Genomic DNA, 25,583 nt, shown 5'->3' with positions numbered 1-25,583 from the left:
TGCTGATGCAGAACACTTATTGTTAGGTGCCAAAGGGGGGTGGGGTTACAGTTACAGCTGATCCTCCACCACCTTCAGTAGTAGGACTCCATCACAACACAGCATAGGCCTATTACCTCCACCTATTCTGAAGCACTAAGGTGTTGCCTAAGGAGCAGTGCCATGCTATGGTGCAGGCAAGATCTGCCTCCACTCTCAAGCACCACCTTTTTGCCAACAGAAGTGTGCGGGCCAGCTCTTTATTTTAAGAGAAGGGGATGGCTACAGATCACTTGGGATGCAAGACAGTGACAATTTGCCTTGTCCTGCGTCTCAGGCACAAGATCAAGCATCAGCTGCATTGGTACCAGTCGTTACTTGAGCTGCTGTAAAGGACCAGGGCCTTTGGCAGAACATGCCACATTTGATGCAGTTCCATTAGCCTAGCTCAAGCTCCCATCTTACCAGTGCCAGCTCTCTTTAGATGCACCCACGTTCTTTGGTTTTGTTTCATCTGTAGTTCTTGCAAGCGATCTCAGAGGTGTCAACTCATTCACAGGCAGAGTAGCAGTGGATCTAAAATGAGGAAAAAATAGATTTTTCACACTAATTTAGCAGACCAGAACTCCATATAGACCTGTAATGGCAGCTTAAACCCCCAAATTAGTATCATTTTCAAAAACACACTAACCCAGAGATACACAGAAACATTCAGCACAACAATTCAGCTTAATTCTTCTTTTCCATCAATTAAGGGTAGCAACAATGGCTTAAGAACGTACCAATAATTAAAGGATGTTAGGCGAGAGGAGGCAGCTTTCCTGTGATTACTGGACTTCTGTTGTGTGAACAAAGTCCATCATTATCACATTTAATGAAGAAGCGGGCCTCTGTTATTACTAAAGCAGCAAACCCTGGACACTTACAGGCAAGGCAGAAGTTTCTGCGTTTTGGGGAGCTTCTCAAATACACACAAAAATATAATTTTGTAAACAGAAGGGGGGAAAGAGAAACGTCCTAACGAAGACTTAGCAAGCTCCAGGAGGCATAGAACACTGGGAACTGCTGAGTATTTTAAAGGAAGAAAAACAGACGAAGAAGAGCTCAATTCCGCAAGCTTATGGAATCCTGGAAAGGGAGATTTCAGTACAGTGAGGAAACTACAAAATCACTTATTCCCCTCCTCCCCACAATTCCTCACGAGCTCCCAAGCTTGTGTCTCAAGAGCAGCAATCTTACACTTTTCTTAAAGAGAAAACTGCCAGGGAATTGTATCTTATCCCAGCTTTACATTCATCCTTTTTGATTTCTTGGTTTTCTGAACTTGTGACAAATCATTCCTTTTTCTCTCCCGTTTTCTTCACAGCACTGTGTGTTATGTGCTGCCAAGTCACTTCTGACTTATGGCAACCCTATGAATTAATAGCTTCCAAAATGCCAAGTCACTTACAGCCATTCTCAGGTCTTGCAAACTGAGGGCCGTGGCTTCTTTGATTGAGTCAATCCATCTCTTTTTGGGTCTTCCTCTTTTCCTACTGCCTTCAACTTTTCCTAGCATGACTGCCTTTTTCATAGCACCAAGAGGGCTGTAAGAAATAAAACATTAAAGGTAACAGCTACAGAAACTACATAGGAAGCATGACACAGCATTATGGAGTGGGAGGACTGAGTCATTATTGTGACCACGAGAATGAGACTCGCCAGGAATTTCTGACGCAGCCTACAGTTGCCGTTTGTCAAGCAGCTGGAATTTTTTTTTGTTGCTGCTGTGTGTTCATGACATTTACAGTGTGTGATCGCAGAAACCTTGGGGCTCCGATGGAAGCACACCAGAGGGGTCCTCGATGAGAAAGTGGCAGACATGCTTCTTTGCAGTGTAGCTTGTCCAGCCTCTCTCCCGGCCCCCTGTAAGTGCAACTGTGGAGTCTGTTCTAGCATACATTCTCAGTTAATGGAGGGCACTGGTGAAGCTGAGTAGGCCTGGTTAGCATTGTGTGTGGCCTAACACACTCTTATTAGAATATGCAACGGTAGTTTCCTGGCAGACATTAATTTGGAAAGGTTTCCTTGAAAATCACTGTAGGACAGCACGGGAAAAAACTATTCAACAAGTCAATAATGCTTCCTACTTTTATGTGTTTTGTTGACATATATCACATTGCTGTGAGCTGTTTTACTAGAAATTACCAGTGCCTTGGCCAAACCTAGCCCCACCCCCACCACCTCCCTTACAACCTGCGTACCGTTAGTAAATAGTCTACAGATTAAAGAATGGCTAAAATTAATACCATCCCAATACATAGTAGAAGGATGAATGCATCTCCACCAAGTGGCTGAAAATTATCACTAACACTGTCATGTGCTACTGCAAGCTCTCGGGCACCTGAACTGATCACTGATAGACAGGATACAAAAGAAACCACTGGCTTGATCCAATCAGGTGGCTGCCTTGAAACAGGACCAGACTCAACACCAAACCAACTGACTTCTGTCAATAATGAGTCATGGCCAATCTAGGATGGCATGAACCAACAAGGCAGAAGCGCTCCATTCCAATACAACTGAGACAGCTATGGTTAAGGGAAAAACAGTATGAGCTGAACTAAGTTATACAAGATGAAATAAGGATGCTGCTTAGTAGTTTGCAAGACCTGAGCAAGGCTGTTAATGATAAGACATTTTGGTGGTCATTAATTTATAGGGTTCTGGTAAGTCTGAAGCAACTTGATGGCACATAACAGGCACACACTTGGCGGTTTAGCACCAGAGAACAGCTTCTGACAGGGACCAATATACTCTTCACTCCCACATGAAGAATAAAAGCAATTATCTTAGAGGTGCACGAAATACCATGGCTGAGAATTTGGACTTCTTTAGTCTTTCAGACATGCACTTATTTCTCGATGAAAGAACTCAGACATCTGCAGTTATTTCCTTGGCCTTCAATTCAGCCATCATGTCAAACCACAGTTAATCATTTTTACACTCAAAATGGCTTAGAGCTGTTTGCCTGCTTTCATTTCCACACTTATGTTAATAAAGTTAATATACTTCACAAGCTCATCCCCACCTCCAGGATGCAAAAATTCCTTGGGGAAGGCTGTAATTACACCAATCCAAGTGAATACAAACCAGGATTTCCAATTCTGGTTTGCCAATGAATTGCAAGCGGTGATCTGTCAAGTCAGATATCATAGCTTAATTAAGCTTTGGTGTTTTAAACCACAGCTGGCTGGATATCTCAAGCATTAAAAAAAAAACACAAACACCCCTTCTAAATTCTATGCATAGAAGAATTTTGTACTATGTTTATATTGTTCGCAAAGAAGTTAAGAGTCCCTCACAAGCTGCTGCAGCATAGTAACTAAGAACATACCAGGATATCCAGGAAATCCTCAGTTCAAATTGCACCACTATTATTTCAACATCATCTCTATCTCTGTAATATGGTCTACTTTACAAGAGGGTAGAAAATGCCAAGTCAGCGCACATGAACCACACTGAACACTCAAAAAGCGCTGTATAAATGCTTTTTACAAATTAAAAAGCAGGGGCCATATAGCAGAAAGTATGACAGAAGGAAGCTACATATCCAAGGTCAATGGAGTAAGGAGTTTCCAAATGTTTAGCAATTATTCATCATACATATTCTCCCCTTGGCCAAGACAGCTAAAAACTTATTTAAAAAATGAACTGAATTACATGCAAAGCCAGATCTGTTCCTGGTTCTATACTGGGCAGTAAAAAAAATGGACACGAGTTCTATTTTTAAAATTTCATTGCGTTCTTGCTTACCCTTCTGCATCAACTTTTAGCTTTTTGAAAGCTGCTTGCAGATTCTCCTCGATCTCCAACATTGCTGGAGAGCAATCCACTGCTCTTTTTCTCTGCAGGCTGAAGAGAGAAAATAACCACATGAGAATAAAATGGAGGCAACTGACTAGGTATGAATCCATTCCATAATTCACTAATGAAAGTGACCTAAACTGAAAGATTATCTGGACACTTAACCAAATGTTAAAAGAGTAAATAGCAATTGTGTGGAACCTTCAATTAAAATAATAAGCAGTTCCACTTCTTTTGGAGAGAAGAAAGCTATATGAAGGATTACAAGCCTAGAAGCAACAGCTAACGGTGTTAAAAACATATTTTGCTGCTTCTGGAAGAAAGGTACATCTAGGACAAACTTCATACACTAGTACTTGAAAGACTCCTTCGTTATTACTAAATTTATTCAGGAAAAGCAGGTCTGTGTGTAATCTGTTAATTCCACACACCTGAGCCATAATATATAACAACCAGTATCTTTATCAGTTTTCCATGATGGTGTATGTGTATGTGGAAAAGCAGGAATAAAGAATAAAACCAATTCATTTTTAAGTTTCAATCAACAATTCAGAAAGAGACACTAGAGGAATTCTGCAGCATGAAACATTTTTCATTCAGCAATCATCTGCTGAAATTTAAGGGGCTCTGAAAGTTTATTGCTCTCATGTAACAGGGTTTCACTACTTCCTTACCTCCAAATTTAAGCTGTAAAATAAACAGTACAGAGGGGCATTTATGCAATTTTGATATCTCAGGTGTCTTCTACCAAGCTCTAAAGGTTTGAGGTTCCAGCTTCCCCAACAATCCAATCCTGTGTGTCTACTCTGAATCAAGTCTCACTAAGTTCAATATGATTTACTTCTAAGTACATGCACCCAATGTTATTCAGGTTGAAGTGTATGGAGTCCAACTATCACAAGGCTGTTTACTTGGTACACTCTAGCTTGTCAGTATTGTTCCCACTTCTGACTGAGTATGGGACCCCCTCATGACTGAATGCTCCTCTACATAGAAATATAATAAATAAATAACTTAATCCCTCTACACAGAAAACTACCATACCAAGAAGGATATGTTAAGAGGACCAGACTTGCAACATGATCATTCTGCTGTAAACCATACCAAATTCAATAGGCCTTATTCTCAAGAAAGCATTCATGGTTCCAGGGTCTCACTGAATGCAGGCAGACTTACTTCACAGTAAATATGCATAAGATTGCCAAGGAAGACAGCTACAATATAAACACAGTGACCTAAAACTGCTTTGTCCCAAATTATAGCCACTATAAGCATGCCTCTACTGTTCTAAATACACAACAATTACTACTGAAAATAGCTATTAAACCTTTCAAAGAGTAAAAAATAGTTTGACTTTACTAAGCTGAATGTACTCCAAAAAGGAAAGGAGAGATTTTAAGAGTCTGTAGGGCTCAAGTTGACAAGGAAAAGAGCAAGTAGAAAAACTGCTAGAAAAGTGCTCACTTGGACGCAACTCCCTCCCTGCTCCTCTCAGCTGATGTTTGCTGGCTCTGAAATGATTTAATCCGGTAGGTTTCTTACTTGGCTTGCTTGTTGGATGTCATTATGACACATCTTGAAGGATGGATGTGTCACAATGTGCTTGATGTACACACCAAGTGTTGAATCAGGCAACGAGGAAAACCCAAAAGGAAGCAGCACCTACAACAGCTTCCTGTGCTTGCTCACCTATCAAGCAAATGGATGAAAGCAGGTACAAGAGAACAGCCTGTCTTTACAGAAAATATTGAATTCACAATGCCAAAACTTACAGCCAAGCTACTTTAACTTACCTCTCATAATGCAAATATAGAGGATCTGTTTATAACATAACTCAAGAACTAGGGATAGCAGAAATGTGCTATAACAGCATACCTCATAATGCAAATATAGAGGATCTGTTTACAGAGGATCTGTTTATAACATAACAAGAACTAGGGATAGCAGAAATGTGCTGTAACAGCATATAGTGCAGCAGTCTGCAACTATCTCTTGCTTTAGTGTTGGGTATATTTGCAATGTTGGTTGTAGAAAAGGAACTTCTCTCTCCTTGAAAGACTACTTCAGATACAATTCCTTATTCATATAATTCCTTCTTTCATGGTTGTGATTTGGCACAATTTGGCCAATACCCCAACAATAGTTCAGAATCCAAACTGTAGTGTGAACTTCCAAATATACAACAGAGAAACCAAGGGGGACTCAAGCTGCTCAGATCTGCTCTCATTTCTGTTTGGGTTGTTGTTGTTCAGTCGCACAGTCGAGTCCGACTCTTCGCAACTTTGGGAGGGGGCTTGAAAGTCAGAGTAACAAGCTTGGCTCTCATCGAGTCCCCTATCTCACTGGCTTACCTTACAGGGCTGTTGTAAAGATTACAGGGTCAATGTAAGTGAAGCTTTTCAAACACTACTGAATATGGTAAGAGCATTCAAAAGCACAATATATTTGTTAGCATGTAGTAGTTCTCACAATCCTAACAAGTATGTTCCAATTTGTAGGCTATAATGGGAACCCCGCAAAGCACTTCAGTCGCTTTTTTAGAACAGGCAACAGGTATAAAGCCAAATTATATCCTTACACCTGCTGTATTCAACTTCTTTTGCTGTCAGAGAATATATTCCCTCAAGTGTGCTTAAGGGAGCAAATATATCTTTCTTCATCTTTCAGTTAACTAACACCAGAACTTAATCCAAGCAGTACAGTCATGTTTCTTTCAAAATTATTTTGAGTCTTCTGGGGCCAATCTGGTCAGATTTGAGGATTCAGATTTCTGACCACTACTCATCATTATACAGCCTTACCAAACAGTAATAAAACTGCATTACGATGTGCTATGTTTACGTCGTTACTTTCCACCAAGAACAGTTCTGCTGAAGCCAAGAGGTGGGGAAACTTAGTCAGATTTCCCCCCATGCCAGCTTCATGCTTTTGAAGATCTTTTCACTCTCTTTTTATGAATGCCACTCCCCTTAAGTCAGTTCAAAATAAATTTCTTCCCTAGCTGCTGAAGGGTCAGTATTTCAAAGGATCAAATTTTCACAAGTAAGTGACACTTGTTGGCATGTTTAAGCTGATCACCAATGCTTTGCCAATCAGCAATTTACAGTCTTCTGGGGCCAATCTGGTCATATTTGAGGATTCAGATTTCTGACCACTACTCATCATTATACAGCCTTACCAAACAGTAATAAAACTGCATTACGATGTGCTATGTTTACGTCGTTACTTTCCACCAAGAACAGTTCTGCTGAAGCCAAGAGGTGGGGAAACTTAGTCAGATTTCCCCCCATGCCAGCTTCATGCTTTTGAAGATCTTTTCACTCTCTTTTTATGAATGCCACTCCCCTTAAGTCAGTTCAAAATAAATTTCTTCCCTAGCTGCTCAAGGGTCAGTATTTCAAAGGATCAATTTTTCACAAGTAAGTGACCCTTGTTGGTATTTGTTTAAGCTGATCACCAATGCTTTGGCAATCAGCAATTTAGCCATTTACCTTCCCAGTCTCTGGGAAGGTGGCATATACATTATTTGAATGAACAAACCCAGGACTGTCCTTGCAAAGCTTCTATGTTGTTGTAAACTGTTACTCTCTGAACACCCAATTCTGACAGAAATCTCCTCTAGACTTGGAAGAACAGAATAACTACCATCCAGTCTCAAACATAGCATTCTTGAGCAAGGTGATGGAGCAAGTGGTGTCTAGTCAACTTCAGCAATTCTTGAATGAAGCAGACTGTTTAGATCCACTGCAATCTGGTTACAGGCCTGATTAGGGGCCTGAAATGGCCTTGGTCATCCTGGCAGATGACCTGAGCCATGAGATGGACAGGACGAGTATAGTCCTGTTAATTTTCTTGAATTTCTCTGCAGCTTTCAATATCATCAATCATGGTATCCTTCTGGACCACCTTTTGGGGTTGGGACTGGGAATTAGTATTCTGCGGTGGTTTTGGTCCTACCTCTAAGGCTGGTTTCAGAGTGTGGTGCTGGGAGACTGCTGCTCTACACCTTGGCCTCTGGGTATGGGTTCTTTAACACAGGACCAAGGAAACCTTTAAAATATACACGCAACCTGAATCAGTATCTTGTCCATCATGCTTTTCAGTTTCCATGTAAAGCCATTGGGAGAGGTAATCTAGAGATCTGGACTGAGTTGCCACCAATAAGTGAAAGACACTCAGCCTTATCTTGTACTTCCAGAAGACCCTAGGGAGGCTGTGGAAATCATAAAAAGCTGCCTGGAGGCAGTTTTGGAATGGATGAAGGCTAACAAACTGAAACTTAATCCCAACAAAATAGAGGTGCTACTGGTAGGGGATGGTTTGACTCAGGAAATGGGATATCTCCTGTTCTGAAAGAGGTTGCAGTCCCTCTAAGAAAGCAGGTTTAGAGCTTAGGGATGCCCCCGAACCTGGGCCTTCTGTTGGATAAGCAGGTGGAAGTGGCAGCCAGGGGTACCTTCCAACAGCTTTAGCCCTTCCCGGGCAGGAAAGATTTCCCCACTGTGCTGCATACCCTGATATATCTGAATTAGATTACTGCAATGCACTCTGAGTGAGGCTGCCCTTGAAGACTATCTGGGAGCTACAGCTGGTACAGAATGCTGCAGCCAGAATGCTAACGGGGGTAGGTTGCAGGGACCATATCACTCCAATCTCATTCCATCAACACTGGCCACAAATTTGCCTCTGGGCCCAATTCGATGCTGATATCGACCTTTAAAAGCCATATATGGCTTCGGACCAGTATATTTTAAGGACTGCCTTCGCCACGTGAACCTTCCCATCCACTCTGGTCATCTTCAGAAGTTCCGCTTCAGGTGCCTCCATCATCTGAGGCTGGATGGGTGGCAACCTGAGAAAGGGCCTTCTTGGTCAAGGCAGCAAAACTTTGGAACTCTCTCCCCAGGGAGATCACTTTGTCTTCCCCTATCATCTTCTGCCAACAGGTGAAGACTTTGTTTTGTTAGGCAAATCCACAGTGCCTGTTATTGGCCCTTCTCTTTGGCTGTGGTATATATGTTTATATTGAATTATTTAAATATATTTTCTTCTGTGGTGAGGCTGCAAAGATACATTTCACCGATTGCATCTGAAGAAGTGTGCATGCACACAAAAGTTTATACCTTGAATAAAACTTTGTTGGCCTTGAAGGTACCACTGGACTCAAACTTTTGTTCTGCTGCTTCAGACCAACATAGCTGCCCACCTGAATCTAACTTCACCTACTGAGTAACTTGACATCCTTTTTTTTTATAGAAATTTTCAAGTTAGCATATAATACAAACAAGAGATAAAAGCACAAAAGGCTGCAATCTGTGAGCAGAGCAGCCAGCAGCAACTCAAAATACAACTAAACTAGCCAGAATAAATGAAAACTAGTAGAAAAAGAGGCAGCAAAATAAATAATAAGCAGAAAAATAAAACCAGCAATACAGATTAAAACATTTTAAAAATCCTTCTGTAATGTATTTTAATAAATCTGCAGAAAATCAGGCTTCAAGTAGTCTGACAAGCCTTTTGAGGCAGGAAATTGTAGACTGGGAGTCAGCGGAAGAAGGCCTCAGTCATATCTTCTAAACTCACACCTGATATAAATGAGTCACCACTGGGCAAAAAAACCTCCACAGCCTTGTGATGCAGCACATGCTCAGTGCCTGGTTTAAGTCCAGTACTCAACTGTTATGTGAAGCAGACCCCCTTAAACCCTGTCTGTAAAAGGCAGCATAGAGTGGCAGACCCCTGAGACGGTGCAATGTCATACACCACACTATACGAGGGAATCACATTCCCTGAACACACCCTTCCACTAAACAAGCCTCTACAAGCAGAACCACGGAGCGGGCAGAACTAAAACCTTTACCTCGAGTAGGCTGGTTTCGTTTCTAGTTTTTAACTTGCAAGGTACTTTCCCTTCTTTAACACAGGGCCAAGGAAACCTTTTAAATATACACGCAACCTGAATAAGTTGTTGTTGTTGTTCAGTCGCACAGTCAAGTCTACTAATGGGATGTACTAAAAGGAAGGACAGGATTGCCCATTGGAAACAATGGGAGACGCTGGAAGGCCCATTGGAAATCATGGGAGCCAGGAAATGCCAATTGACTTGCATGGGCTCCATTGGAAATTCGACATCTCTGTCAAACGGGTACTTAGGCCAGGCCTTTTAGGAGACATAACACAAGGCACCTCCGAGGTCTTTTCCTCGACAGCGCCGTGCTTAAAGCGAGCCTGACTTTAGCCCGTCGCCACCACCCCGTATGCACGCGCAAAAGGGGGGGGGGCCCTCCGATATCCAGACACGGGCAGCTCCATACACCGAGTCTCTCTACCTGTTGAGCCTTCTCCTGTCTAGGAATCCTCAAAGGGCCTGCCCAAGCGCGCTTCCCAGAGACTCGGCAGTACGGAAAGAATCCTCTGAGCGCGGAGGCTTTAACGCCCGACGCGGTGACTCAGGGGGAACAGGAGCCGCTGGAGCCTCATCCACTCTGAGAGAAGCGAGCCAACGCCAACGACAGGTGCCGAAGAGGACTATACTTACTCAAGCCAGCGAAAGCAGCCCGCGAAAACCTCGAAATACCTCGTTCCCACGCCTGGGCGGCGATAGCCGAGTAACCCGGATGTATAAGCGACCCTCCCTTGAGGAATTGGAGAGGGTATCAGAACGCAAGCCCAGACTGGATGAATGAGGATTGCATGAAATGCGCATGCGCGCTTCTTGGATGCGCGATGAGTCGACTTCTTCCCTCCCTCTCTGTGAGAGATTGGAATTCAGGCGCGCGGGAAAGCCTCCCTTGGTGATGTACGCATGCGTGGCTGTTGTCGCCACTTCCTGTTGTTTCTTTTGCGTTCACTTCCGACAGTGACTCTCTGGAGTGTGCGGGTGAGTGGCGCGTTGCGGGTGAAGGAGGTGGAATCTTCCCCATCAGGTGCGGTTCCAGTCCGGTGCAGGAGAAAGTAGTGGCCTCAGGGGAGCGGGGGAGAGTAGGCGCCTTCGTCGAGACTCGCTTCAGTGGGGAGCTTTTTAGGAGCCGCCCGTTCACTTTTTTGCCTCAAGGTCTTCCTCCTCCGCCTTCTGACTTTGGAGCTCCGTTTGGAGCTCTGCCTCCCTCCCCAACCTCACCCCACGTGTATCGTGGGTCCACCCCTTGTGTATGTATATATCTAAACATACACAATGAAGAATACAATAAAATTAAAACCAAAGCATGCATACAGTTTCTGGTCTGACAGCCTTGCCACTGTATGTCATGTTTCGGGCTGCATGCTCAACTGTGGGGTAAATTCTGTTGACCTTGGACTCAAATGCATCTCTACGGGACCTATGTCAGTATGCTTCCCTTTGATAATGAAACAGAATGCTCAACTTGTGGTAGTTGCTTGCAAAACTGGGCTTTTCTCCCTCACCCCCTTGTCATGGTGGTGGTTCTGAAATTCCTTAGTTGGAACTTCCTAGCCATCTTTCAGAGTCTGTATGCTAATGCATGGGAAGTGTTAGTGCTTCTCATTTTCTCCTCAAGAAGATGCATTCGTGTGTCTTGTTGAAAGTTGTCTTAGTTTGGTCTGACATCTTAATGAAAAAAAGCTTTCTGATTTATTGGGGATTACAGTAAGTCTGCTGAACAACTGATAGTTTCATTTCATTGTAGCATTACAATATAATTCTAAAATCTCTTGTGCCAATCAGACCCATTAGAAAACATTATGTTGCAGCTGTGTAGCAGATACTTAAATGTTGTTGTTAAATGTTGCTGCTGCTGCTATTATATTTATTTATTTAATTTATATCCCACCCTTTCCCATGAGTGGGCTCAGGGCAGCAATAAAAGCCATAAAACCAATAAAACAGATGGCACAATAAACAATAACAGAAATGGCCCATACCTCATGTCAGGTGAATAAAAGCTCCAGTGCCCAAGTAATGGTATCTAAAGCAGCAGTTAATTAATAGCGTATCTCTTTGTGGCATAGGGTTGGATCCAGTGGAGGATTTCCATGGACAGAAGGGATCTCTGTTAATGAAAACTTCCTTGTTCCCCTCTCCAGTCTCCAAATTCCTGGAGGACAGAGAGCCCCCGGGAATAGTACAAGAAGGGAGTTGGTCTGCAGGAGAGGAGAATTGGTGAAAATCTCCTCTCCTCTCTTTGTGGAAGAGCTCTGTTGAATTCAGGCCTGTGGCTGCCATGCGTACACATTATATATTTTAAAGTATTGCCACTAGATAAGACTGGATAATATAACATATCGAGTGGTTTGACTTGCTGTGGTGAGTACAAGCTCTTCGATTTTGCATCCTGAGTCACTTGTGGGTCTGCTGTGCAGAGCTGGAAACAAGGGAATGGAATCATTTCATTTTGTGAAACATTCTTGGTGAAATTGTTGAAGAGCTGAATGCATGTCGTCATAGGAATACAGATATATCAAAACTAATTTCAGTGAAGTCTGTTAAAAACAGCATAATGGCCCCGGTCACACGGGCCGAATATTGTGGAGGGGAGGCGTGGCAAATTGCCCTGGCAAGATGTGCCGGCGGCACTCCACGGGTCCTTCCCTCGGAGCCGGCATTTAAATGAGGGGCCGGAGGGGGAAGCCGCGCGCCAGCGCGATCACACCACAGGCGTCCCGTGGCAAACCGTTTTCCAGTATTTTGGAGGTACTACTTTTTTATTGCACGTTTTTGGCGGTAAGCCACGGGTTGGCCACGGGTGCGCTCCACTTCCCAGATATTGGGGTGTGATCATCCACAGACAATCCACCTACCACCTGTGGCTCTCCCGCAGCAAATTCGCCATGTGAACGGGGCCAATGTTACATTGTAGTTCAAGCAATCTGTAAGCATATTGCACTTTCACTGAACTTTAAATGCCTCCCTCTCCCTCTAAGCCACTGATGAGTAATTAAATTCTCAAGACTAGCTCTTTGGAGTATAGAATATAGACCATTAGTAGAGCGGGTCCAGGAGGGGGGGTTATCCTGCACTTCATTTTACTCCCACTTTGAACATTACAACCAGAATGGAGTTCTGGATTGCAGTGAGGACAATCATGAGTAGTAAGACAACCGTTCCCACAATTGAATTGTAGATTGCTAAGAATGGCACTATTCTAAACTTACAACAGCCATCAATACCAACAAAATATTAGTATGAATTAAAAAGTAATCACTCCTACAGAAGACATTTTGGTAGGATTTAGTAAGGATGTATTTATTTAATTCATTTTTTCCCTCCATTCTCCCCAAGGGGGGCCCAAAGCAGCTTACAGCATTCTCCGTTTATCCATTTCATCCTTACAACTATCCTGTGAGGTAGGTTAGACAGAGAGTGACTGGCCCAAGGTCACCTAACAAGCTTCAATGACACGAGTGGAGATTCAAACCTGGGTCTGCCAGATACTAGTCTGATGCTCTTAGCCACTACACCACACTGGTTCTCAGTGCTTGTTCCTCAGAAAACCATGCATGGGATAAAGAAAATTTCTGAAAGTGCTCAGAGGGGTGGCTCCTATGGGAGCTAATATTATTAATGACAATATTTTCAATTTGGCCTGTATCTTGTAAATGCCAGGAGCTCACTAAGGGTTGCAGGGATTTTCAACTGACAGTGTGAATTATCAGTCCTATGAATACTTACGCAAATGAAATATGTTATTTGGCTGCGGTCACACGGAGCATTAGCCACGCTACAGAGAGGGAAGATAGGCGGATTTTCCGGGCGCGATCAAACCACAACACCTGGAAAGCGTAGAGCTCCCGTGGCTAACCCGAGGCTTCCCGCCGAAGATGCGCCGTAAAAAACTAGTACCTCCGAGGTACTAGTTTCTGGAAACCGCGGGGCAAGGGTGGGCGTCTGATCATGTTTCTGGTGGTAGCTCGTGGCATTTGGCGCCTGCCCATGTCCCGTCGTGAAAAGGGTTTTTTTCCCCAAGTCTCCACGGGATGCGCACAAGCACCCAACAGTGCATGTGCACACTTCGGTTAAAAAAAACACACAACCCCCGCCGCGCTGCTTCTTTGCCGCGCCGCAGGATTGACATATGATCAGCACCTCCCCCCGGACCACGGGACATCGACTGGAGGTTTGATCTGGCGGCCGCACAGTAGTTCGCTCCGGGGCAAACAGCCACACCTCCCCCCGCGATATCCGGCCTGTGTGACCGGGGCCTTTATGTACTTATTTATTTTACTGTAATGGCAGCTTTTAGCATTCTCCATCTGCAAAATTTTAACAACCATGCTTTTTCAATCATTAGTATTTCTTTGAGCTGTTGCGTATATTTTGCAGGCATAAAATTCTTTATCTTTTCAATCCCAAAATGTCAATTAACTCATGAAGCAGCCTTATTCTGGGTCAGACTGTCATTCTAGGTCATCTTTGTGTACTCTGACTGGTAGCTGTCTTCCAAGGTCTAAAGCAGAGGTCTTTTCACATCATGTACTACCTTATCCTTTTAACTGGAGATTCCAGAGATTGAACCTAGAATCTTTGTCATTCATAAGCAGATACTCCTCTACTGATCCATGGTCTCTGCTTCTCAGTGCTTATACATTTTAGTTTCTTCTAAACTGAGCAGTGATTACTTCATATCCACATGATAGTTAATCTTGCTATCATTGATGTCCATTAAAGGAAACTAAATTATGATTCTAATATAATTGTGGGCTTATCACTGTGAAAAGTGCTTGCTAAAGCATCATCTGTATGTTACTGTGCATGGTTACCTTTCAGTATATTTGTTGGAGCCTATGATAAGTAAGATTTGTTCTCTCCTACATTTCATGCCACTAGTTTGACATAAGCAGGAACTGAATCTTGTGATGCCTTTATTACTAAACAAGTCAGCAGTCATTTATTTATTTACTTTATTTACTTTATTTGAAGCTTGTCTTTCTTGTCAAGACTGGAGGCAGATTATACAGGGTAAACCAATTCAATCAAGTAGCGCGAGACATCCAGCAAACTACACAATAGGACTAGGATTACAAAAAACTAGAGACAGTGCAAAAAGAAAAGTCTCAGACGTGGTATGTCATAAACAATCCAAAAAAAGTGGAATTTAAAAAGTAGAGAACAATGTACTAAGAACAAGGTAATATATACAACAAACTGGAATAGACTGTAGTCCCAAATTATTGTAATCATATGAAGTCTTTTGTGTGTTTGTCATACCTAGCTGGGATGGCAACTACAGAAGCAGGGAAGTCTTGTGAAAGTCCATTTAGTTGTGCCCATGAATGAGAGCAAAACTCCACAGCTGGGCTGTGATGTCCTGAATGACACTATCAACAAAATTCACTAAGAAGGGCCTTTCTGTTCAGATTAGCACACTCCATTTGTTTGTCATCTTTGCGCCATGTGTGAGTGTCATATTTCCCCCCCCCTCCCTGTGTATATAGCATTCTAATCAGAGTTCAAAAAAAATTAACATAGGTAATTTCCCATAGCAGTTGTTTAGACATCTGCAGTTTTCTAGCCTCAGTTCCAATATGTAATAAATGGCTTCATCTTTGGCTTGCATGATTAATAAAATATTTATTATGTAGACTCTCTTCCACTGCAATTAATCTTGTGGTTTAGGATTGGTTGGGGAAGAAAAGGGGTAGTTTTGCTGCTAGTAAATACTGTATTGTCTGTCGCTTCTAGCTCAGATTTAGTACTCTATGGGGCAACTTTTCCTTTTAATTTCAAGACTACTTTTAAATGTCATATATTCATATCTGTTTCCAGTGATGACTGGCAAAACTTTTGAAGTAATGCAGAAAAACCTGTACCCATGTAACCTCAGCCTGCTTTTGTAAGATGTCTTTTCATATGCAGCAGCATGAGTCAAACTGAATTATGTGTAATACAAGTAATGATGATGCAGCATTTTCATTGCTGCTACATTCGTGTATTTTATTGCATTTATGTAGTTTCATTGAAGTATTCTTCAATTCATCTGAATGAATTTTTTTTGTTAGTATTCACTATACAGCAGGTCCAGTAATATCCTAACAGTCTACCAATGGAATCAGAAGCTAAAGAAGGAGATGAAGAAAGTCTGCAAACTGCTTTCAAAAAGCTGAGAGTAGATCCAGCTGGGTAGGTGACCATAGCCGTATGAATTTGTCTCATACATATACAGTTATTTTACTGTTCTTATTGGTGGTATTTTTATTTGAAATCTTATTTGCCTTTACTTAAACTGCTTGAGCATGTTTTCTGTGTTCTCTACCTGTGCCTTACCTGTCATACCCTGTTGGAGGTGCCTTTCATCCTTTCTACTTCCCTGAAATTATGCTGTTTTGACAAGCTTTTTCATCCTGAATATTTGGAACATGTTCAACCTAGCCATTCCCCATTCTGTAGAAATGATATTTATTTTTCAGTAGGTCTGGCACTCTTATTCTAAGTATGTTACATAAAAACAACTCCCACAGATTTCAGGCACTTATGTTTACATAAGTTACTTTGAGACTTGAATGCAAGCTAGCTTTCATGTCCTGTTGGCTGTTTCATCAGTAAATTGGTTGTCTGCTCACTTTACTGAAAGTTAGAGCCAAGGTTCTAACCAGCATATCTCTTGTATTGTACATTAGGATTAAGAACAAGAGGAAGCACATGTAGTTGCATCTGTTTTGTATTACTGTTCCTCTTACTGAATGCATATCTGCAGTCATAAAAATCCACCTGTTTATTTTAAATAAAACCAACTGTACAGCAATATGTTTGTGATAATAGCCACATACAGCTTATAAGCTTTTTCAATGAAAAATTACACAAGGAAAAATGGGGTTACCTTTTGAACAGATTCATCCAGGTTAGCTGTACAGTAATATGACCAATTAGTAACTGTGAATTGTCTGTGTGATGCCCTTAACCATCATGTAGTGGAATGTATAGGGACAAGGTAAACTTTTCCATACCCAAGACATTTCTCCAAAGTGCTTGTTTAGCTTTTTAGTTCTAAAATTCCAACAGCACAATATTAGGTGTCCAAACCATAATTTTGTAGCTGACGTTTTAATTCAAACAATCACACAGTAGCAGTATGGCAATACTACATCATACTTGTCACTCATTTATATATAAGCTATAAATCAGAAAACACTTCTAGATGAAGAAGAAGAAGAGGAGAATGGATTTATCCCCCACCCTTCACTACCTGAAGGCGTGTCAGTGGCTTACAACCCCTTTCCCTTCCCCTCCCCACAACAGACACCCTGTGAGGTAGGTGGGGCTGAGAGAGCTCTCTTGAGAACTGCCCCTGAGAGAAAAGCTCTGAAAGACGTTATGACTGACCCAAGGTCACACCAGCAGCTGCATGTGGAGGAGTGGGGAATCAAACCTGGTTCTCCCAGATTAGAGTCCACGCTCTTAACCACTACACCAAACTGGCTGAGAGATGTCCAGGCATGCCTTGTAACTATACCTTAAATGTCTTGTGGATCTGCTAGTAGAACCTTTATTTTAGAGCAAAGCTTTAACATGCTGTTTTCCCCTTAACCTAGGTCTTCTACATCTATGACTGAAGGTGCAGGCCTGAGAGCCCCTATCCGAGCAACTGTGGACGGAGCCAGGCATCAGACCGTCTGTTCAAGAGAGACCTGGCATGGGTAAGATTTGCTACTGTTGGTTTTCTGTTCAAGACACATTCACCTAAAAATTAAATCAATTTAAAGAAAATCTTCCCATATGCAGCTGTTATAGGTGCTTGGCCAGTACGATCAATTAAAAACCTGTGATGTGATTTCCTCTTGCACCCTGTTGCATCCATCCTTTAATAACTTGTCTCATGGTGAGGGTAGTTTATAAAAGATTGGAATGTATCATATGACTTGTGTTAGCTGCAGTTAATCCGAGGAGGTGCATTGTGAGCTGCCCCAGGGAGGGGGAAGGAAGCTGAGAAAGTTGCACTTCACAGGCAGAAGCCATTATGCCCACGGGAATGTACTGTGCTGGATCCAACTTATGACTTATCCAGGACTTATCCAACTTATGACAATCCAACATATTGACTTATGCTTCGGCAGATCTATCCTCAGAACCATAGAAAATCTTTTTAGATTACACTTTAAATGTATTCTGAAATGAGATTCTCAATAACTCTGCTGGTTCTCTATTATTCAGGTGTGCAAGGAAACCCTTGCGAGGGGGAATGAGGCCACAGCGCCGCAGGCGTTCCAAATCTCCTGTCCTGCATCCCCCCAAGTTTACATACTGCAGTATGAAAGCATCCTCTGCAGGTAACCAGCTGAAGCACAAAAGCCAGGCAGACGTTTCAAAGAGCAAACTCAGTCCAGAGCCCGGCGTTACAGAAGAGCCATACCTGGGAGGAAAGAGATGCCCGCTTTTTGACAACAATAACTGCAGAAGAGCCAGAGCAGAGCACCGGAGCACTTGCACAAGTGAGCAGCCTTCAGAGAATTTGAGAAAGAGCTGTCCCGCTTTTTCTTTGGCCTTTGAAACCAGCCTGGATCCCAGCCATCCTTCAGATTTCCAGTCGTTATCGGAGCTGAGTTACGAGAAGCAGTGCTCTTGTCTGGACAAGGAATTTTTTTAGAAGCATATTCGTTCTCTGGCTTGCGGAGCGTCCTGTCAGAATGTGAGAAAGCAGTCCTGGAAGTGCGTTCACAGTCATTGCCAAACAGGTCACCCTCTGGTACATGTTCGTCAGGGTCTGCCCGGTCATGCTCTGAGCAAGCTCGTGTCTTTGTGGATGATGTGACTATTGAAGATCTTTCAGGGTACATGGAGTATTATTTGTATATTCCCAAGAAAATGTCCCACATGGCAGAGATGATGTACACATGACATGAGAATCATGGGTTGGCAACTCAGTGGTGGTAGTGAGATGTTCCCTCAGTGCCATAGTTGGAAATGTATTCGTTGTTATTGCTGCGTGTTTGATCAAATGTTTATTTGCGCCCATACAGTGTAGTTTTTTAAATAAAATGAAAAAGAGACAATGGCCTCTGTCTGAAAGGTGCATTGGATTCACTGTTTCGAGGATGTACCTCAGTAGAATTTCTCCCCTCGATCCATTCTAATGCTCTCACTGTATCACCGAAAGTAACAATATTTTTAAAATCTAAAATGTATCTTGCTTAAAACCCAGCAAGTTTTCCTGTTTTGAAAGAAAATTTGATGGGTGGATTTGTGTCTAAACCAACTCCTTGAAGGAGTGGAACACTAAGATAATTCGTATGTGCTGATGTCATGTTTTGAATAGATCTTAAACAGAGATACCAAGAAATGGCTTGGCATAGGTAGGAAAGTGCAAAACCCTTCTGAACAATTTTGCTAGCCTTAATGAAATTCTTTGCATTCAATGTGCCTTTGTTTTGCCTGCAGAATTCATTTTGAATTTTGTTTTGGTCAAATTTTCAATGGCAACTCTAGGCATAAGTTGTTAAAGTATTCCAAGATCTATCGCCCTCTATTTCCTTCCATGCATATTTTGTACTGTATTGAAGAAGTACGAATTGATTGACAAGTCCTCACTGTCCCAGTCTTCCTGCATCTCTGGAACAGTACTCATCTGAATTTGTAAGGGACACATGAACTTTTAAAACACAACAAAAGTACTAATGTGGATCTTCTGTAAGAGCTTTTTACATAAGCTGTCACTGCCTTTCTCCTAATAATTGTCCAACTGGATGGATGCTTCTAAAATAACTGGTACCCTGTTACAAAGACAGCTGTGCATGCCACATAGATTTTAGCTTGCTTTATCAGTGGCCCCGTTGCAAGCCATATGTCGCTTTAAGAGTTCTGAGCTTGCCTCCTCTTTTGCTTCTATCTATCTGCACTTTAGAGAAGTGGCAGTATTGTTAATCCTAACTCTTAAATTAGGAATTTGCCTTGTAGTTTTAATCCTGGATTTTGTTCCAGTGCACATTCAGTGGCAGCATAATATAAAGTAAATATATATGCTGTGGATTTTATAATCTTGTTTCTCAGTGTGACTTAGCTTGTGAAATGAAATATAGAAAATAGTCAGGCCTCCCCTAAATCACAGAAATTACTATGGAGAAGCATCTAGAGGTAGTTGAGTGCTTCTTTGCCTAGGAGCAAGCACAGGTTTCAACAGAGAAGAACTGTTTTCTACCTAAGTAGGGAGAGACAGAGGCCCATTTTCTTTTTGTAGGACTAGGAAATTTGACATGAGGTATGGTATATCTTGCCAATGTTTAGTGGGATTGAAAAGCAGCTGGAAAACTAAAAATAACCATATGTAAAGAGCTGTGCCATTCAAGCTGCACAATAAAAATAGGGCAGGTTCCCACATGCATTTGAATGACTTTTTCAAGATAACACTGTATTTAGTCCTGCACGAAAGTTGTCCTAGTCAAGTTGTCCCTTGACATCTTTCTGCTGGTTATTTAACAATCGCAGAAAGTTGTCCCAGATTGAACTGAATGGAGTCACCCAAGAGCATGGCAATTCATGCTGCTTTGAGGGAACTGGCAAGAGAAAATGTCTCAGTTGTGTCCCGATGATCTGCAGCTGAATGTCTGAAGTTGCTCTATTGAGAAGACATGAAAGTTTAACTTACGGTATCCCTTTCTCATATGGAAGTTACCACTTGATGTTGCAGTCAATTGATAAATGTGCATATGTGCCAGCCTGCCCTTTAGATTTCAGCACAAATTTTATTCCTCACGCTTTAACGATATTTGACAGATATTAAATCATCCAACTTTGTTTTGACAAACAGGTTCTCATCCTGTAACCAAGCGTGTTGGGAAAATATACATTGTGTGACAATGAGGTTGAATCACCGCTTTAAGAGCAAGGTTCACTTTGAAACTATGGTAACTGAGCCTATTTTAAGATGGAACGAGGAAATTAGACAGCGCATAAGCGCTTGACCTATCATTCCCATTTCCCTGGAGATGAACGCTTTCTTACCATGGTTTGATGAAAAGGTTCCTGGTGTCATTAGTACATAATGTCTCAGAGCGTAATCTCATTTCACAGATTAATTTTCTTTTCCCCCATTTTAGGGTACAAGAAAGGCAAGAAAAGTCAGTGCTGGAGCCAAGAGTAGAAAGCAGTAAGATTAACTTCCAATATTTTAGTTAATTAGTCAAATTGAACTACTCAAATACCTCTTCTCAGCGATTGTTAAATAACCAGCAGAAAGATACAACATCCAAGAGGGGTCAGTGGACGTGGTCATTTAAAATCACAGTTTATACACCGCCTGGTGTGTAATGAATAAACCACTAGATGGAGCTTTGGGTACTGTTCTTGAGATCCTTCCTAGTCTTGGCAAAAGGGTTTATTCAGAATGGTGGCAGTTCTCCTTTCTGTATTTGTGCAAATCTGACCAATATAATTGCCATTTAAGTAAGAGCTTTCCAGTACAGCAATGCCTGGAAACGTTATCCTAACGTAAACCTTCCAGTGAGCGCAAGGGAAGTAAATCATAGGTAAAGAGGTGAGAAAAGCCTACCAGATTTTCCTGTTGATCCTATCCAATTCCTCTCCTCATTGCAGCCCCATTCCCTGGTGGGTTTTTTGTTCATCTTGATTCCATGATCCCTGGCACAGCCTGTTCGCGCTATTCAAGTGGAGTCACTCCTGCCTTGTTTTGCCAGTGGAGAAGCTGGTAGGATCAAACCTGGTAATCATCTTACTGTGTGATCCAGGAACTTTTACAGACGGATGAAATCACCTTAGACTTTCAAAGATGCTTTAAAAATACATGTGACTTTATTCATTTCTTATCAGAATGCAAAAATTAAGACTTTGGGGGGTTGGGAGGTAAACATATAGGGCACAGTTGCAAATAAGTAAAATGTTGGCATTAAAATTCATGTTTTTGGAGTTGCAAATGTCACTTTCATATAGAAGCCAATTCTGCTACAGTTTGCATTTCCTTCCTAGGTAACAGGTATTTTTCTCAGAAGCCAAAGGCTACACACATGTTTACATAGGTATGTATTAGGAGTGTTTGCACTGAGATCCTCTAAGCTTTAAGTAGGAATACTTTGAAGTGATAATCAGTGTTCACTTAACTTACTGTATCTGTATACCTTCTTTCCTTCAAGCACCTCAGCATGGCATACATGGGTACAATTCCATTTTATCCTCACAGGATCACTGTGTGATAGGATAGGTTGAGAGGTCATGATTGGCCCAAAGCTGCCCTCTGAGTATCATGGCTGAGCCACAATTTGAACCCAGTTCTCCTTGATCCTGGTATGACACTGTCCTGGAAATCCCACACTCCCTGTGTGTGTTTATAGAGTCTATTCACACATGAAGACCACTTGCAAATTCTTGCAAACTGCAAGTTAATCTGCTGGATCTCAGCTGTTTCCAGACATCCAATTGTATGCAATGTATGTTAACAATTCACATTGGAATAGTTAGCCATGGTGAAAATAGGATTGTTGGCTTTTTATCTGCCCCACTCCTGTGCTTTAAACATTACATGTTCTACAAAAATTAAACAGATGTAACTTTTCTCATAACTTTGTCATTATGTCTGCTAAAATCTTACGTGTAGAGCTGCTATTATGAAGGGATGAAAGCACTGCTTGTAAAAAGGGGCAATCTTTTGTAACGCATGTAGAAGCAAAGAAAAGCTGAGAGTCCTGTTTCTCTTGGTATCTTCCAGTTGGCTGGATCATCGAGTTTTTGGTCCCAGCAAGATTGCAGAAGCATAGTTAGGCAAACAGGCTAGTTTCATTGAGAACAATGCTACTAAAAAATGGAATGCGGAGTCAACTTTCCAATATTTTTTTTCAGCTGGTTACATTGTGGTGATGCTGAACCATTATTAAAATCAGGATGAAACCACTACACATTGTAGTACTTCAAACAAACTGCTTAATAATGCATTAATAAGGATGTTTACTTAGGATTCGGAAGGATTCTTGAAATGGGCTTCTAAACATCACAACTTATTTTCTGCTGATGTTTGCAGATACTGCCACCCCTTTTGCTGCCTTTTGAAAAGCAGCCACATTTCTGTCCACAAGCTCAGCTTTGGAGAAAGATGAGGCTCTGGTAATAATTTGAAACCATTCTGACCCAAGAAGCCATGACGGACATAGGAATCAGCAGTAGACTGGGGAGATGGGAATCATCTTGCCTCAGTTTTAAAACAAAATGTAGTAGATCGAATGCACTGCAACCCTACTGGCTATTCTCTTCCCCCCAAAATGTGTTTGTTTTTTGCCCATCTCTTCTGCACAGAACTCAGGATGGCATTGTCTTGACTGCCCTGCAAAGTAGGTTAGGCTGGGCTCTAATGACTTCCCTGGGGCTGCCTCCTATCCTCAGCTCAAGTCTAACTCTGTTAGTAGCACAGTGTACTAACTTCCAGCTTAAAATTGTGATAGATTGGGCATTTCTTGAATAAATTCTATCGAAGGGAGACACTGAGGAGGCGCTTCTTTCCTCCTTCGCAATGAATGTTCAGGTGACCACTTTGAACATAGTGACCCCTAACCTTGGAGAAAGCTGGTTGTGCCTGGTCACCAGTGAACTTGTTGGGCATGTGACCATCAGAAGGGCAGGAAAGGGGGGCACCTATTGACAAGGTAATCAAGGTTTCTGTAGACTCAGGAGAATCTTCCCCGTGTGTGTGTATAAAGACTCCTTCCCCAGAAGCGTGAAGAGCACCAAACATGATCATTGTCCTCTAGAAGGCACAGAATGTTGAGGGCATTTAAGCTTCATTTAAGAGCGGGAGATGGAATTGCCCCTAGCTTGTAATATCCATGCAGAGGGGAAGACTAGGGTTGAGGGATGTGTGCTGTGAAACGTGCATTCCCCAGCCCTGAACCCTTGAACTGCACCTGCCTGGGCATTGGGCATTAGTACTAGACTGCTGAGGTTTGGGGCAGATAAGCAAAAAACTATTCATCTATCCCTGGAGCTCAGCAACACTGTTCTATTATGCTAGGGAGATAAAATTTTTTAATCATTCTTCCCCCTGCACCAATTCTTTGTGCATCCCGCCAGCTGTCTATTTTTGTTGCTATGATCTGTCACAAACACCTAAGAAATGCTCAGTTTACCATCTGTGCAGAGATTACCAATCAAATCTCTCCATGTCATTGGAACTGCCCACATGGCATCTTTTCAAATAGTCCAGTACTTCAGAGATCCCAGAACTTTATATGACCTTCCTACATTTCTCCAATCTTCCTACGTTGTAATTCTTAAAGGCTCTGGAATTGCCTTTACATTGGGAACTGGTCAGCCTAAATGCTTAGATGGCAGGGGGGAAAGTGAGGCCAAGTGGAGGTTCACATAGCTTAGCTTACCACTTTGGTACCCCAGGCTGGGAGTCAGTCTCAATAGTGCAAAATAAAACAGGAGTCCAGCACTGTAACAGAATTTATTCCAGCAGAAGCTTTCGTGAGTCAGTGCTCACTTCATCAGATCATCTCTTAAAGTGGAAATCACCTCGTGAATTCTGTCCGTCACATAATTGTGAATAGCTTACCACTAAAATGGAACAGGAACAAGGAAACTATCTTCACAATTGCCAGGATGCTGGGGGGTGAGACTGCGGCACAGTGCTTGGTATTGAGAGCCAGTTTGGTGTAGTGGTTAAGTGCGCGGACTCTAATCTGGGAGAACCGGGTTTGATTCCCCACTCCTCCACTTGCACCTGCTGGATGACCTTGGGCAAGCCATAGTTCTGATAAGAGCTGTTCTTAAAAAAGAGCAGTTTCTGTCAGAGCTCTCTCAGTCCCGCCTACCTCGCAGGGTGTCTGTTGTGGGGAGGGGAAGGGAAAGGAGTTCGTAAGCCGCTCTGAGACTCCCTCGGGTAGTGAAGGGCGGGGTACAAATCCAATCTCCTCTTCTTCTGTAGAAATAATTATAATTATTTGTTATTAATGCTGCAGCCATGCAGTGAGAAAATTGCCTCAGGGCAAATCCATACAGTGTCCCTAGACTGCTTCTGGCTGGAGAAGGAGAAAAGAAGAAGAGAAGATGAAGGAGAAAAGAAAGAGGAAGCAGTGGGCTGTGCTGAGATAACCACACTTCTGGGTCAGTTGCATGTGGCATTCTCAAGCATAGATTAATACCAGGTCCTAGAACCAGAACTCTGTCTTGTGTTCCAATCGACATATTGTCATTACAGTTGCCAGGTTGCAACCTAGAGGTTGATTCAACCTCGGTAGATTCAGCTTCTCCATGCCCATTTTTGTCCACTATCATCCTCTTTTGCCTGCTGTAGTCAACGTGAGTCCAGTTATACCACATCACACACATGGAAAGGATGGAATGAAATGAACAGAGGGGACCAGGTAAGAGATTATTTAAGGGTATAGTTTCAGTCCCTGGGTTCCAGTCTTGCAACCACAGTGGTTTTGTCTCACAACCATATGTGCTAGAAGTTTGGTCTTTTTTAAAATTGACATTCTCAGGAAGTTGAGCTGGTGTGGCCATATTGCATGCAAGTCTGGGTATCCATATTCTTATCTCCAGACATGTAACTGAGCTGCAAAAAGAAGCTATGGCCAAGGGCCCATAATATGTCCTGGTACTGGAGAAGGAGCTGCGGTGGCTCAAGTGGTTAAGACGCTGAACTGCAGGCTGTGGAAGGTCGCTAGTTCAGCAGTTCGAGACCCGGGTGCCGCATGACGGAGTGAGCTCCCATCTCTAGTTCCAGCTCCTGCCAACCTAGCAGTTCGAAAGCAAGAAATTGCAAGTAGATAAATAGGTACCACTTCAGTGGGAAGGTAACAGCGTTCCGTGCGCCTTGGTGTTGAGTCATGCTGGCCACATGACCACGGAAACGTCTTCAGAC

The 25,583-nt window shown here is 42.4% G+C and overlaps 1 protein-coding gene and 1 pseudogene across 1 annotated transcript in view; one reads left to right on the top strand and one right to left on the bottom strand.

The window, feature by feature from the left end:
• The window catches only part of OSER1 (oxidative stress responsive serine-rich 1), a 12,668-nt gene extending 2,242 nt beyond the window's left edge, over positions 1 to 10,426 (bottom strand). Inside the window, exons 1-3 of the mRNA XM_015424219.1 lie at positions 10,364 to 10,426; positions 3,775 to 3,873; positions 445 to 555 (exon numbers count right to left, since the gene is read on the bottom strand). Coding sequence (XP_015279705.1) covers positions 445 to 555; positions 3,775 to 3,836 — 173 coding nt within the window. The 5' untranslated portion in view covers positions 3,837 to 3,873; positions 10,364 to 10,426. The remainder of the gene's footprint in view (positions 1 to 444; positions 556 to 3,774; positions 3,874 to 10,363) is intronic.
• A 233-nt stretch (positions 10,427 to 10,659) lies between these two features.
• On the top strand, positions 10,660 to 18,826 carry LOC107121311 (annotated as a pseudogene).
• Positions 18,827 to 25,583: the final 6,757 nt, after the last annotated feature.

This window comes from Gekko japonicus, unplaced genomic scaffold (assembly GCF_001447785.1).
Source record: "Gekko japonicus isolate JY-2015 unplaced genomic scaffold, Gekko_japonicus_V1.1 scaffold1486, whole genome shotgun sequence".
Classification (NCBI taxonomy): Eukaryota; Metazoa; Chordata; class Lepidosauria; order Squamata; family Gekkonidae; genus Gekko; species Gekko japonicus.
Note: the sequence above shows the minus strand (reverse complement) of the source record. Positions and strands in the feature narration are given on the sequence as shown.